We start from the raw sequence: 16,458 nt of genomic DNA, 5'->3' as shown, positions 1-16,458 counted from the left end.
TTGTCACTTTTCCATGTGTTAGTTGTGTCTTCTGAGCAGTTTGTCAGCTTTTGGACACCTTTGAAGGTGTTTTCTATGTGTTTCTATGTGTTTTTGTTTGCCTGCCATTGGTTTTAACGGTGTTCGAAGGTGTTCGACGAACAGTTCGACGAACAGTTCGGCGAACACACGGGTGTTCGACGAACCGAACCGAACTCGAACACTACGGGGGTGGCTCAACACTAATCTTTACTCACAGTTCGTTACTCCACGTTACTCCGGCCGGTTGTAACTTGCCGCGTCGCACTGTGCTCACCAGGTGAGGGCTCGGCCAACTCTCAGATAACTTTGGAGCGCTTCACAGGACCCCCTTTGTGTGTCCTTTCTCTGGCCGTTCATAGTCCATCAGTGACCACGCTTCTGTCCGGCTGCCTCGGGCCTTGGCGGGTAAACGTTGGCCTCTGTTTCCCTGACCCTATGTGGTGCCTTCCTAACGGGTATGGCAAGGGGCTGCGCCACATAAAATGTCACAGCCTCCGGTTTCTAGCTGAGGGTAGTTCCCCGCCTCCACTAGTTTTGGGGACCGGTCTCCCCCTTTGGCCTGACGCCTCCACTCAGGTAGATTCAGGCGTGTGGTTGCTACCAGCCGATTCACACCCCTGGGGTCCCCTCGTTCCTTGTTCCTGGAGCTCATCCGCTCCGCTTCCTTCCTTCTCCTTCCTCCAGGCGTGGGCCTCAGTTGCTAGGCCCGCCTCTGGAGCAGAGCTCGTGCAGAGCCCCTGCTCCCTGTCACCTCTCTTCAGACTGAACTGAGAACTAAGATGGTGCCCACCTTTTATACCTCCTTCTTAGTGCACCCAGGAACTGCTTCCTCCCTACTCCTGCACTACAGGGTTCCCCTTCCTCTGTGTTCCCTCCCCCCACTCCAGCCAGGGACAGGGACTGTCGTGCCCATCTCAGGGGCATATCGGTCACCCTGCCCTCCGGAAATGTGGTGTAATGCATGCAGGTGTCGGGGTCCTCATCCACACTCCATCCTTACCTGAGAGTGAGATATCACACCTCTGGGTGAGGTGCAATACCTCTGTAGCAACCGAGCCCTCGGGGTGCTACATTCACATTGCTGTCCACCCTGTCTATCTGATCTAACACTGGAGATTGAAGGTGTGCTGAGGTAAGAAGAGGCTGCTCACACTGCTGTCCACCCAGTCAATTTGATCTAACACTGGAGATTTCAGGTGTGCTGAGGTAAGAAGAGGCTGCTCACACTGCTGTCCACCCTGTCAATTTGATCTAACACTGGAGATTTCAGGTGTGCTGAGGTAAGAAGAGGCTGCTCACACTGCTGTCCACCCTGTCAATTTGATCTAACACTATAGATACCAGGTGAGCTGAGGTAAGAAGAGGCCGCTCACACTGTTGTCCACCATGTCTTTCTGATCTAATACTGGAGATGATGCTCAGAGTTCCATTCCAATATAGGAACAGAAAAGCTGAACTGACAAAAATCAATCTGTCCCATGATAGACATAAATAGGAGCCAGGTGTATACCATTGACTATAATGGGGTCCAAAGATTCCATTACACTTTGAATTTCTTCCAATGAAAATTACAGAATTAACGGAGGCTCCGAAGCAAGTGTTATCCCATCCAAACAAGCAGAAACCAGAGATCAACTAATGAGGTAAAAAAATATTCACATTATGAAGAAGAATGGGTGCAAAAAAGACAATGGGGCCGATTCATCAAATGTTTTAAGCCACAAAAGTGGTGAAAAAGCTTTGAAAAGTTACAAACATTTTGTGCTATGTGTTATTTTGCAAAATGTTTGAAACATTTAGCAATTGCACACTAGTTTGAATCAGCTCTGCTGAAATGTGCATAGCTGGGAAGGAACCGGGATGAGGTGTAGCTATGCCCACTCATTTAATTCATAAAAACTGCTGAAGTTTTACATGGCAGAAATGCTACTCTTATCATAGTACAAGCGTTGGTTATGCCAGTCTTGATTAATCGTCCCCAAAGAATATATACTGAAAGCAACATAAACTGATATAAAAGTGGCAAACACAGTGACAAAGATACAGCATTCAAAATATTAATTGAATGAACAGTTGAGTCAGTTCAAAAGGGATTTCTGGGCTCAAAATAAATTTCTGTTGTCACTCTAGATCAGGGGCAAGGAACCTTTTTTCTGCCAAGGGCCATATGGAGATTTATACCATCAATCGGGGGCCACAAGAAATTAGCAACTTGAAAATGATCCTGGTATATTTGGTCAAACAATTAATTAACTCCCCCCTAATTTGACAGCTGGAACTGCTTCTCCTCGGTGAGACATGTGATGTAAGGTGGTATTGGTCATGTTGCTACTTGCAACTGCTTTTCCAGGTTTGTGTTTGTCTGGAGTGCAATCAACTCTTTGTGATGATAAGTTTTGTAAAGAATTAATCGCAGCACTAAGTTGTTCTGAAGACAGATGTATATTACACTACATGTCTCTTAACAGTGGGAAATTCATCACTGCTCACATAACATTTATAGATTGCAAGCAGTGGAGGTCTGCTTTATCACATAGGAGACACTGGCGCTGGAGCATATACATCACATAGGAGACACTGGGGCTGGAACATACACATCACACAAGAGTCATTGTGGCTGGAGAATGTACATCTCATAGGAGACGCTGGAGCTGGAGCATTTAAATCCCTAGGAGACGCTGGGGCTGGAGCATATACATCACATAGACACTGGGGCTGGAGCATACACATCACACAGGAGTCATTGGGGCTGGAGCATATAAATCCCATAGGAGACATTGGGGCTGAAGCATATAAATCCATAGGAGATGCTGCGGCTAAAGCATATAAATCACATAGGAGACGTTGGGGCTGAAGCATATAAATCCATAGGAGATGCTGCGGCTAAAGCATATAAATCACATGGGAGAAGCTGGGGATATAGCATATAGAATGCAAGCAGTGGGAGGTCTGCTTTATCACATAGGAGACACTGGCGCTGGAGCATACACATCACACAGGAGTCATTGGGGCTGGAGCATACACATCCCACAGGAGTCATTGGGGCTGGAGCATGTACATCTCATTGGAGATGCTGGGGCTGGAGTATATAAATCCCATAGGAGACGTTGGGGCTGGAGCATATAAATCCATAGGAGATGCTGCGGCTAAAGCATATAAATCACATAGGAAAATCTGGGGCTATAGCATATAGAATGCAAGCAGTGGGAGGTCTGCTTTATCATATAGGAGACACTGGCGCTGGAGCATATACATCACATAGGAGTCACTGGGGCTGGAGCATGTACACCTCATAGGAGACACTGGGGCAGGAACATATGAATCCTATATGAGACGTTGGGGCTGGAGCATATAAATCCATAGGAGACACTGTGGGTGGAGCATATACATCAAATAGGAGAATCTGGGGCTATAGCATATTAATCCAATAGAAGACTCTGGGAATGGAGCATATACATCACATAGGAGAATCTGGGGCTGCTGCAGCATATAAATCCCATAGGAGACACTGGGGCTGGAGCATATACAAAACATAAGAGACACTGGAGCTGGAGTATATACAGCACTTAGGAGACATCACAGGTGACGCTGGGGCAGGATCTGAGACATCATAGGTGAAATCTGTGACGTCTGGATAAGCCCTAAGGGCAGGTGCAGACAAGCGTATTTTTGGTCCAAGTGCGATCCAACAAAACAACGGATCGCACTCGGACCAATGTTAGTCTATAAGGGTATGCACATGTCTGATTTTTTGTATACATAGACTTTCTGACTGAGCACTCCACACCTAAGCCTCAGGCGGTAATAATTATAGCAGGATCCTACCTTCCCATATACATGTAGACTTCAGTCTAAGAGAGGATTCACACTAGATAGGTTCCTAGCAACGAGAGTCGCCTTACTGTGGCTACTGGGTACACATGAAATGTCCAATTTATGCACTAAGAGGTCTCAACTTTTTCTATTTTCTAGAGCAGTAATGCAATTCAAATTTCATATATTTCATGTTTGCATACTTAGAGTTGCAGAGTGCTACTTTATTTGTTGATTTTTTTCCTTGGACAGAGACTGTCTAAGGAAAAAATCACTGCATGCCTAAGTTTGATCAGATATTCAGACTGTACTCGCCAATGTAAGTCAATGAGTGCGTGGGAAACGTTGGACTGCACTCTGATATCTGAGTGTAGTCCAATTCAAAGATGGAGGCATCCAATCCAAAGATGGAGACATTTTTTCTTCATCTTCTTCTCATCCATGAGAATCGGATCACACTAAGCTGACAATCTGATCAAACTCTGATCGGCCTAATTCTCTTGGATGAAAGAATTTACGCTCATCTGCACCTGCCCTAAGGCCACGGCCCCACTATCAGTATTTGGTCAGTATTCAGTCAGTATTTTTTTCCAGGAATGGAAGCCAAAACAAGGAGTGGGTGATAAATGCAGAATTGGTGACGTGTTTCTATTATACCTTTTCTCTGATTGTTCCTCACCTGGTTTTGACTCCAACTCCTGAGAAAAAATACTGACCGAATACTGACCAAATACTGATAGTGGGGTCACAGCCTTAGTCTTTGTTCCACATATCAGCACTAATATGTTTCTGGCCATATCTACTCTTGCCGTAAGTTAATAAAGGTTACCTTAGGAAACCGCATAAGGCATAGTACTCCTCTTGCACCTTCGCAGCGAGGATTTCTTTGAATGCCTGAAAGTCAGCACAGAATATAGTCAGTCATTTCCATGCGCTGTACATTTTGTTCTGAGATCAATTATGAATTATCAGGTAAGCAAATGAAGCTCTTTGGAGAAGAGCAAACTGTTCCTGTAACACAAAAACCTCTATGGAAAATATTATAAGTATTGACCAATTTATAATGCGATTAAGTCATTTGTTTAAAGTACTTTAACAGTTTTGTTACAAAGAGCAAACTTATTCCCCCTCCCCATCAGCGTCAGTATTGGCACTAAAAGTGCTTGCTCATTTTGTATACACGTGCTATTGCCTGTACTTTTATTTTAAATTATTATATATTAAAGGGATTCACTGATCATATAAAGTGATTGCTAGGTTACGTTCACACGAGCGTATTTTTGGTCCGAGTGCTGCCCGTGAAAAAAAAGACAACACACGGCCAATGTTACTTAATGGGGCAGTGCAGATGAGCGATTTTTTTCACTGTGAAAAAAAAATTGCAGCATGCCTAGTTTCTTCTATGTGTTGGATGAGACTCACCCATTAAAGTGTATGGGTATGCAAAAAAATTGGATTCCATGTGGAGCCACAGTACAGCATCCGATTTTTATGGATACATTGCAATTCTGTAACACAGGAAACTGTTAATGGTCCTGTAAATGATTAATAGCTGCTGCTGTAAAAAATGGATTGTATACGGACTGCACATGGATGACAAGTCAGAAAAAAATCGTCCGAGTTTTCTGGATGAAACTCTTTTTTACACGCTCATGTGAACTTAGCCTAAGGCCACGGCCTCACTATCAGTATTTGGTCAGTATTCAGTCAGTATTTTTTCTCAGGAGTGGGAGCCAAAACGAGGTGAGAAACAATCAGAGAAAAGGTATAACAGAAACAAGTCACCAATTCTGCATTTATCACACAGTCCTGGTTTTGGCTCCCACTCCTGAGAAAAAATACTGACCGAATACTGATAGTGGGGCTGTGGCCTCAGAGTGAGTTCTGAACAGACATTGAACTAATAAGGAATGTTGGAAGATTTCTGTTCTGAAGACTGCAAATAAGAAGTTCATGAAGGCGTTTACTTATCACCAGTTTTGTGGCATAAAACAGTGAAATATCCTAAAAAAAATTTGGTACTCAAAATTGAGCAAAACTTTTTACAACTTTTGCCGTTTTTTGCGTTAGTTCCGCCAAAGTGGGCAAAGCTTGGATGGGACAGGACGGGGTGGTGGCAAAGCCCGAGCATTTTACTAACATTTGTGGTGGAGGCACATGGCATTAGAAACACCTAATTGAGAGACGTACAGTTCTTAATGAATTAGGCGTTTCTTACTCCAAGTCCTTCCTTCACCGAGATTGGCGAGAACAAAGCCATTCTAAATGAACCATTATCTCCACGTGAGTTATATTTAGGAGGATAGCACCCTGACTGCTGCATTTAATGCCTTTTTTAATGCTAAGAGAAAATGCATAAATAATTATTGTTGTCGGGAAATTGGCAGCAGCTGCCGGTACCCTGAATGCACTGCTCACCACAACATTCATTAGGCTCCTGCGCTGCTAACTGCAGGAACTGATTAACAATGAATGAATCCTCGCTTTCAGTAGTAACACATACCTAACTTAAATACTTATTCCCAGCTCCAGAAGTGTGAATATTCTTAGTAGACTTTATCTTGTAGCAGCCACATCAAATGATATGCACACAGAAAGCAGCATATTTTTCTCCCTTGCCACCTCGGACAATTTTCGATTTTGCGTTTTTGTTTTTTTCTCCCCCTTTTTTCCATCAACAAAGTCATATAAAGGCTTGTTTTTTGCAGGACATGCTTTCGTTTTGATTGTCATCATTCATTTTACTACACAATGTATTGGAAAACAGAAGAAAAATTCCAAGTGCACTAAAATGATGAAAAATGTTTTGGGGGGTTTGTTTTTACAGTGTTCGTTGTGCAGTAAAAATGACCTGACATCATCATTCTCCAGATCAGTATTATTAAAGTGATACCAAACTTATTTACAGATTTTAATTTAGAGGGGTTATCCAGGACTTTGTGTTTTTCTATAGTGCTAAGAATCTGTACGTTCTGCACTTTGACGATCTGTTCAGGTTCAGGTGGCAATTCTGCTTCCTTTGACCTCACGTGGACACATCAGCTCTTTCTCTTCCCGTCTGCTCTGTTGATGGGGCGTCACTGCTGACATCATATTGATTGACAGCTACAGTAGCTCCCAATAGTTTGGCAGCAGGGAGCCGGCTGTCAATCAGCATGACATCATCAGTGACGCTCCATTAGTAGAGCAGACGGGAAGAGAAGAAGCGGCTCTACCTATGTAATGTTACCGGAAGCTGGAAAATTGCCAGTAAGGGTGGTCCGTGACCACTCTAAGCCGGAACAGATCGCCACAGGGTAGAACAGGAAGGTAGTTATCAACTACTTGACGGTATGTTGTTGACTCCAGAGAAAAAAATAAAGTTACAGATAAACGCCTGAAGTAGAGGAAAACAATAGCAAAATCTGTAAAAAAAAAAAAATATATATATATATATATATATATATAGTGTGTATATATATATATATATATATATAGTGTGTATATATATATATATATATATATATATTATACCTTTTTTCTGATTGCTTCTCACCTGGTTTTGGCTCCCACTCCTGAGAAAAAATACTGATCAAATACTGATAGTGGGGCCATGGCCTTAAATAAAGGATTGAACAGCAGTGATCAGAGTGAGTTAACTCCAGCCGCTGCTGGTACCAGCAAATGCCGGCTTTATAACAACCGGTATCTGCTGGGTATGGTGCTGGCTCAGTTTGTAAGCTCACTCCATACACCCGCACCTGGTGTGTGATATGGCAGCCCAGTAAGGACTAATGGGCTTCCTAATATTAGAAGTGATGCCATATGGCTAGGGTATTGTAACATCCCTGGCGGCGTGCTTGCATGACTTACCATCTCCCACCATGCAAGACCGCAATCTTACCTTTGAGGCCAGGCTGCACACTTTTGCTCCAGTACCTACTGTTTGTATGTCTCTTGTCTGCTGGCTTAGGGCGTCAGCGCGGTTGCTTTCTGATTCTTAAAGCTACAGTGTGCGCAGTCCTAATACGTCCCCAGCCTATTGCTGTGAGTCACTGAATACATAAACCCCCTCCACCCAATAGGAGGTGCCTGAGCAACACTTTCTTAAAGTCTGTTCTGTGCAACTGTGCATTGCCAGGTCCTGTACTGACCTTAGTCTGTCCGCCACCCTGAGGGCTGAGTACCCAGGGCCTCTACCTGTACCTGTGACTTCTAGTCAGTTTCTGCCACCCTGGGGGCTGAGTTCCCAGGCTCGTTCCTGTATTTTGTTCCTGGTTCAGATCCTGTCTGAACAGTGTCCTAGTCCGTTACTTGTTTGTCTCTATAAAAGACAAAAAATATATCTCATACCCTACCATCATTATATATAAATGTAAAGCAAAGTTGCATATTAAATATAGGGTACTTAGTGAACTATTTTTGACCAAAAAAAGTATACAAGCCGTCCCACCAGCGACAAGGTGACCCTAAATTGGGACGGCAAGCAATGTGAACTGAGGTCTAAGATGGTACACATGCAAGAAATAGGAGCATGTTCACACTAGCAAAAAGAAGCAAAACCTACAAAAGACAAAAAATATATCTCATACCCTACCATCATTATATATAAATGTAAAGCAAAGTTGCATATTAAATATAGGGTACTTAGTGAACTATTTTTGACCAAAAAAAGTATACAAGCCGTCCCACCAGCGACAAGGTGACCCTAAATTGGGACGGCAAGCAATGTGAACTGAGGTCTAAGATGGTACACATGCAAGAAATAGGAGCATGTTCACACTAGCAAAAAGAAGCAAAACCTGCAAAAGACAAAAAATATATCTCATACCCTACCATCATTATATATAAATGTAAAGCAAAGTTGCACCAGCGACAAGGTGACCCTAAATTGGGACCCTAAATTGTCGCGGGTGGGACGGCTTGTATACTTTTTTTGGTCAAAAATAGTTCACTAAGTACCCTATATTTAATATGCAACTTTGCTTTACATTTATATATAATGATGGTAGGGTATGAGATATATTTTTTGTCTTTTGTAAGTTTTGCTTCTTTTTGCTAGTGTGAACATGCTCCTATTTCTTGCATGTGTACCATCTTAGACCTCAGTTCACATTGCTTGGTTTTTTGTTTGTCTCTATGTCAGTATCTTCCCTCTTTCCTGCAGTATCTGAACCTGCACCTAACTCCAACTCGCTGTCTCTGTACTTCTGTTTGTGTGTTTTGTGTCCACTCGCTACTTCATTGTAAGTACCCTGTGTGTATCTGGTTCTGCTCGTTTTGTTTCCCTCCCTATGTATCTAACTCCTGTGTTCCAGCTATCTTCTTGTGTTTTCCAGTCTGTTCCATGTGAACAGAACCCTGTCCTGTTTACCGCATCTACGGGTTTTGCTTTGCTCTGCTTGCTCACTGCACCTGTGGTTTTGCTCTGCTTTGCTTGTTCACCGCATCTGCGGGTTTTGCTCTGCTTTGCTTGTTCACCGCATCTGCGGTTTTGCTCTGCTTTGCTTGTTCACCGCATCTGCAGGTTTTGCTCTGCTTTGCTTGTTCACTGCATCTGCGGTTTTGCTCTGCTTTGCTTGTTCACCGCATCTGTGGGTTTTGCTCTGCTTTGCTAGTTTACTGCATCTGCGGTTTTGCTCTGCTTTGCTTTTTCACCACATCTGCGGGTTTTGCTCTGCTTTGCTAGTTCACCGCATCTGCGGTTTTGCTCTGCTTTGCTTGTTCACCACATCTGCGGGTTTTGCTCTGCTTTGCTTGTTTACCGCATCTGCGGTTTTGCTCTGCTTTGCTTATTCACCGCATCTGCGGGTTTTGCTCTGCTTTGCTAGTTTACCACATCTGCGGATTTTGCTCTGCTTTGCTTGTTCACCGCATCTGCGGTTTTGCTCTGCTTTGCTAGTTCACTGCATCTGCGGTTTTGCTCTGCTTTGCTTATTCACCGCATCTGCGGGTTTTGCTCTGCTTTGCTAGTTTACCGCATCTGCGGTTTTGCTCTGCTTTGCTTTTTCATCGCATCTGCGGTTTTTCTCTGCTTTGCTTGTTCACCGCATCTGCGGGTTTTGCTCTTCTTTGCTTGTTCACCGCATCTGTGGTTTTGCTCTGCTTTGCTTGTTCACCGCATCTGCGGGTTTTGCTCTGCTTTGCTTGTTCACCGCATCTGCGGGTTTTGCTCTGCTTTGCTAGTTTGCTGCATCTGCGGTTTTGCTCTGCTTTGCTTTTTCACTACATCTGCGGGTTTTGCTCTGCTTTGCTAGTTCACCGCATCTGCGGTTTTGCTCTGCTTTCCTTGTTCACCACATCTGCAGGTTTTGCTCTGCTTTGCTTGTTTACCGCATCTGCAGTTTTGCTCTGCTTTGCTTATTCACCGCATCTGCGGGTTTTGCTCTGCTTTGCTAGTTTACCACATCTGCGGATTTTGCTCTACTTTGCTTGTTCACCGCATCTGCGGTTTTGCTCTGCTTTGCTAGTTCACTGCATCTGCGGTTTTGCTCTGCTTTGCTTATTCACCGCATCTGCGGGTTTTGCTCTGCTTTGCTAGTTTACCGCATCTGCGGTTTTGCTCTGCTTTGCTTGTTCACCGCATCTGCGGGTTTTGCTCTGCTTTGCTAGTTTACTGCATCTGCGGTTTTGCTCTGCTTTGCTTTTTCATCGCATCTGCGGTTTTTCTCTGCTTTGCTTGTTCACCGCATCTGCGGGTTTTGCTCTGCTTTGCTTGTTCACCGCATCTGTGGTTTTGCTCTGCTTTGCTTGTTCACCGCATCTGCGGGTTTTGCTCTGCTTTGCTTGTTCACCGCATCTGTGGTTTTGCTCTGCTTTGCTTGCTCACTGCATCTGCGGGTTTTGCTCTGCTTTGCTTGTTCACCGCATCTGCGGGTTTTGCTCCGCTCTGCTTGTCTACCGCACCTGCGGCTCTGTTCCTGTATCCCAGTCTGTACTGGTCCCTATCCTGCTAGTCGCTGACTCGTTGTGCGCTGAAGTCTCCGAAGGAAGGGAAGCGGAGACATTGTCCCCACACAGTCTCGACGATTGTATCAATGATCTGGCTTTAGGCACCGCCCCGCCTCGCAGATGTGTCATCTCAGAAACCAGACTGAAGTTGGTCCCTAAGCAAGGATCCTCCATCTCTAACAAATCTGGCAATAGGTCCATCAAGGCGGTGGCTACCTCCAAGTCTCTGCACCCCTCCAACCAGGCGGAGGAGCTCCAGTTGCCTCCTGAATCCTCCAGGGTGCTATCTGATAACAAATGGAGAGAGACTTTTCTGCACCCTGTACCTGGTACTCCGCCGACTTCATCCAGTAAGCTTGGTAAAGTGTACGTCAAGGCGGTGGTTACCCCCGAGTCTCTGCACCCCTCCAACCAGGCGGAGGACTTCCAGTTGTCTCCTGAATCCCCCGGGGTGCTACCTGATATTAACAAGTGGAGAGAGACTTTTCCTTTCATCTGCAGGCTTTGCTCCGCTCTGCTTGTCTACCGCACCTGGGGCTCTTTTCCTGTATCCCAGTCTGTACTGGTCCCTATCCTGCCTACGTTCCTACTTGCCAGTACCCGCCTGTCTGCATGTCAGCCGTGCCTGCCTGTGCCCACCTGTCTGCATACCAGCCGTGCCTGTCAATATCCACCTGTCAGCATACCAGCCGTGCCTGCCAGTACTCACCAGTCAATATGCCAGTTTAATCTGCCTGTTCCTGCATTCCCCGGTGTGGGTCAACAGCTGTGACCGGGGTCTGACCTGGAGTAGCACCTGGTCCCTCTGCTCGGTTCCTCCCTGGTTCACGGAGTCGACTGAGCCGCCGTGCGACCTTGGTCGTATCGGGTTGATACTTAGCTACGCCCCTCCAGGCACTCCTCGGTTCATGGTACAGTGGGATCACTAATCACGCTCACGCCAGTCAGTCCGGGCGTGAGCGTAACAGGTATAACTTCAAATTTTTAAGTGGTGAGAGTCAGACTGCTAAGACTTCCAGTGATCCTCAGTGATAAGGACATACAAGTGCTTCTCACTAAATTAGAATATCATCAAAAAGTTAATTTATTTCAGTTCTTCAATACAAAAAGTGAAACTCATAAATTATATAGAGTCATTACAAACAGAGTGATCTATTTCAAGTGTTTATTTCTGTTAATGTTGATGATTGTGGCTTACAGCCAATGAAAACATACAAGTCATTATCTCAATAAGTTAGAATAATTAACAAAAAACACGCGCAAAGGCATCCGATGCGTTTAAAAGGGTCCCTTAGTCTGTTTCAATAGGCTCCACAATCATGGGAAAGATTGCTGACTTGACAGATGTCCAGAAGGCAGTCATTGACACACTCCACAAGGAGGGTAAACCACAAAAGGTCATTGCTAATAAAACTGGCTGTTCACAGAGTACTGTATCCAAGCATATTAATGGATACCAATTTTAATGAAAAAAAGCTTGTTAGTGATGCACATTGCATCACTAGCAAAGCAATGAGGGAAGTATAGATAGTAGATAGTGTGACACCCTGCTGCTCACAGGTACCACAGGACCCAAAAGGGTGCATGGATGGACTTCTCCACAAGAGGCCCTCATTACATGCAGACACCTCCACCCTTCCACCTTATACCACCAGAGGGAGCCCTGTTAGGGATATATGTGGCACCCCAGGGGTCTGGTTGCCACAGTAATAGAAATATTACATCTGAGAGCAGGTGGGAGGTTTCTCTGGTCAGGAGCCCTAAGCATGCAACACATCCAGCCCAGACCTGGGAAGGGGGGGGAATCTGCCCTTATAAACTGGGTCTGGGGCGGGATTAGTGAGTCAGTCAGAGTCTGGAGACAGTTCCAGACACAGGGAGAGTTACAGCAGGAGCTCTGTAGGAGCAGTAGCTGAAGACCAGGGGCTGGAGCTGAGCAGAGCTCACCCAGGAAGAAGAAACCAAGTACCGGACACTGGAGTCCGAGGCTGTGGGGACTTATATCCACCCAGCAGCAGAAACCAGCCGGCAGGGGATTCCAGGTCCTCTGGTCATAGAAGCCCGGAGGCTCAGTCACAAGGAAGGGACCAGCACCGCCATCCAGGAGCGGAGGCTAACAGAAGGCCCCAAGTCACCAGCCATACGGGTGAGCACCACACGGTATACTCAGGGGCGTGGGCTACTTCTACCCGCTTACAGCAAGGTAGCCAGAAAGAGTGCAGATAGACGGGGAGGCCTACAACTCCACCTGGCCAGGGGAACTCCTGTTTGCTCGCAGACTGACCAGGCCCCTTATGTTAGCCAGTACTCCCGGGAGGGTCTGCCTTAATATCACCAGTAAAGACCCTGAACTGCACTGCAAAGACTTTGAGTCGTTCCTGCTTCATCGCTGCACCAGCACTACTAGTGCTGGGACTCCCGTGCACTATCACCCTCTCCATCAACTACACTGCCCTGGGGCTCCACTCTTCCCGTGGGGAGTCACACTACCTCAGATGCACACACCATCAGCCCCAGCGGTCTGCCTTGCAGCGGCGGTCCGCACTGACCGCAATCCACGGGTGGCGTAGTCGGACAATTAACCTAAAACCCCCACAAAATACCGCCATCGGCCTGACCACCCTGAGCCACGGGACCGGGTCACAGCCACGGATTCTACAACCCCCAGAGACCCGGCTCCGGGTATCCCACACACGTCCACACTAGGCCCAGGGGGCGAGTCAGCTTTGGCGTAGTCGGCAGGATTTCGCGCCCGCAACCACCGGTTACTGCGCGCCTTCAAAAGACTGTCATACCTGCCGTGGTGAAGGTCCCCGCCATCCGGAGCCGTTTCCCGCCATCTTCAAAAGTTTCCCGCCATCCGCAGTCGTTTTCCCGCCATCGGACGCCATCTTCGGGACGCCGCGCGGGAAGAAGAGGGGGGTGGACGCCGAAAGCGCGCGTGACGCGAAGCTCCGCCTCACGCATCGACGCTGCGCAAGGTCCTGGAAGGGAGAGAGAGCGACGCTGACGTCACCAGAGCGCGACGCAAGGTCCTCCACCCTGACGATCGTCTGCGGAGCCGCGGCCTACGGAGAAGAAGCAACAGAAGGTAGGCCACACTTAACTAGAGGGGAGGAAGATGATGGATACGGAGGGACCCTCTACCACCAGTGCGGCCGCTGCCGCAGTAATGCCGTTTACAATGCCCTATATCCCCGGAGCGGCCTGGCTGCCCCAGTACTCAGGGGAGTCGCATACCCTAAGCGACTTTAAAGAGAGACTGTACAGCCTGTTTAAGGTGTACCCCCTGACAGAGGGACAAAAAGTGAGCATATTGGTAGGCCAGCTAACCGAGGCAGCTCAACGTGAAGTAAAGTCCTGGTCAGTCAGGGACATGGAGACTGTGAAGGAGATCTTAGCCCATCTGAGGGACACCTTTGATACCCGCACCTCAGCAGAGATCAAAATGAAATTCTATGGGTGCAAGCAGCGGGCCCAAGACAGTATAAGAGACTATGCTTTGAATTTGCAAGAGGCCCTGGGAGCCATTAAACAGGCAGACCCTGACAGTGTGCGGAATGCAGATGAACTGTTAACTGAGCAATTCATTGAGGGTCTGCTGTCCAACGCCCACCGAACCCAGTTACGTGCAATGGCCTTGCAGAACCCTGGTTTAGACTTTGCAAAGTTCAAGGACAGGGCCATCCGGGTGCTCCGAGAACCGGCACCGGGTAGCGCTGTAACCCACCGGCGCCCTGCTATAACCTATCATCAAGAGGCGGCGCCCTTGTCTGCAGAGCCTGTAGGAGCTGGTGCGCAGGCTTTGGACAACAACCCGGCTACAGACCTGCACCATCAGGTCCAAGAGCTGACTAAAAGCGTAGCCGCGCTAACCCGAACTGTGCAGTCATTACAGGTCTCTCCTCCAGGAAGGATCAAGCTGGCCACCAGTCCGGAGGACGTCCCGTGGCACCGACAGAGGAGGATCCCAACGCCCAGAGGAAGACCCAGCGACAGATACAACGAGGACGGACAACCCATCTGCCGCGTTGCAATCAACCCAGACACATGGCAAGGTACTGTAATTTAAACGGGCACAACCTGGGGTAGAGGGCCAACCCCCAGGCATAAGATCATCAGGCCCATCGAACTGGCGTGATAAATACGTAGGGGGACGTCCGGTCTTGCCTGTGGTACTGGATGGCATTCCTATGAGTGCCCTACTGAACAGTGGGTCACAAGTGACTACCATCCCGTACGTGCTCTTTAAGCGGTACTGGAATGACTCGGACATAACCCGCTACCCAGATGACGACCTGAGTATCATCGCCAGCAATGGTCAGCCCGTGCCGCAGGTGGGATTCAAGGAGGTGACCATTAAGGTCGGTAAAGTCGAACTGGCGGCGCAAGGACTGATTATTGTGGACATAGACCGTCATGAGAGCCACACTAGAATAACCTTGGGAACTAACGTGATTGAAAATTGTCTTGCAGAGGTGATTCTCATTTTACAGCAGGTTGCCAAGAACGCCAGTTCCAGCTAGCAGCGTGTGCTCCAAAAAGAGATCCGGGCACTGATGAAGAGGCAACAAGTGGAACTATCTGGTGGTGAGATAGGTAGCGTGAGAATGTGTGAACCGTTCCCTATTGCCATGCCCCTGAAAAGTGAGATGATGATCTGGTGCCGGGCAGCTATTGGTCTAAGAGGTAGAGACTACCAAGCAATGGTAGAACCCGTCTACTCAGACAGTAGGCCCACCATTTTGACATCACGGGGGGTGGTCGATGTACGCCATGGGAGGGTGCCCGTCCGCATCATAAATATCGGGGAGAGAGAAGTATACCTGCCCCGGTATGCCACGCTAGCCAAATTGTTCACCATAAACCAAAATTCTGTAAGGGCCGTGGAACCCTTGCCTCCATCTCAACCAGAGGAAGGTAACGGCTCTAAGAAACAAATGGAGGACTGGTGTCAGCAACTGCATTTGGGTACTGACTCCACTCCCTCACACCAAAAACAGGGAGTCTACCGGGTGGTTCAGGAGTACGAGAGGGTCTTTAGTAAACACCCGCTAGACTTCGGGCGAGTAAAGGGGGTAGAACATCACATCCCCACAGGAGACCATCCGCCCATAAAGGAAAGATACCGACCTGTACCCCCTGCACACTATCAGCATGCAAAAGGGATGTTGCGGGACATGAAGGAGGCTGGGGTAATCAGGGACAGCTGTAGCCCCTGGGCAGCTCCACTAGTTCTAGTGAAAAAGAAGGACAACACCATGAGAATGTGTGTAGACTACAGAAAGGTCAACCGTATCACACACAAAGATGCGTACCCGTTACCTAGAATAGAAGAATCTTTAGCTGCATTAAAATCTGCTAACTTCTTCTCCACTTTGGATCTTACTAGCGGGTACTGGCAGGTTCCTGTAGGAGAAGACGGCATTCACCACCCCGATGGGCCTCAGCGAATTCAACTGTATGCCGTTCGGGCTCCGCAACGCACCAGGAACCTTCCAACGGTTGATGGAATGCTGTCTGGGACACCGGAATTTCGAGACAGTCCTGTTATACCTGGACGATGTCATCGTCTATTCCAAAACCTACGAGGACCATCTGAAACACCTGGCAGAAGTGTTTGACGCCCTGGCAAGCTACGGCCTCAAGGTGAAACCCTCCAAGTGTCACCTGCTGAAACCAAAGGTGCAGTAC

The 16,458-nt window shown here is 47.2% G+C and overlaps 1 protein-coding gene across 6 annotated transcripts in view; it reads right to left on the bottom strand.

Moving 5' to 3' along the window:
- The window catches only part of LOC141159456 (uncharacterized), a 511,885-nt gene that overhangs the window by 203,972 nt on the left and 291,455 nt on the right, over positions 1 to 16,458 (bottom strand). For all 6 annotated transcript variants that reach the window (XM_073645460.1, XM_073645463.1, XM_073645461.1 and 3 more), the window contains one exon: positions 4,664 to 4,728. In XM_073645460.1, the coding sequence (XP_073501561.1) occupies positions 4,664 to 4,728 (65 nt within the window). The remainder of the gene's footprint in view (positions 1 to 4,663; positions 4,729 to 16,458) is intronic.

The sequence above is a fragment of the Phyllobates terribilis genome, unplaced genomic scaffold (genome assembly GCF_046119375.1).
Source record: "Phyllobates terribilis strain yellow unplaced genomic scaffold, ASM4611937v1 Scaffold_1__5_contigs__length_1240528914, whole genome shotgun sequence".
In the NCBI taxonomy this organism is placed as follows: domain Eukaryota; kingdom Metazoa; phylum Chordata; class Amphibia; order Anura; family Dendrobatidae; genus Phyllobates; species Phyllobates terribilis.
The sequence above is the reverse complement of the archived record's forward strand: the minus strand, read 5'-3'. Positions and strand labels throughout refer to the sequence as shown.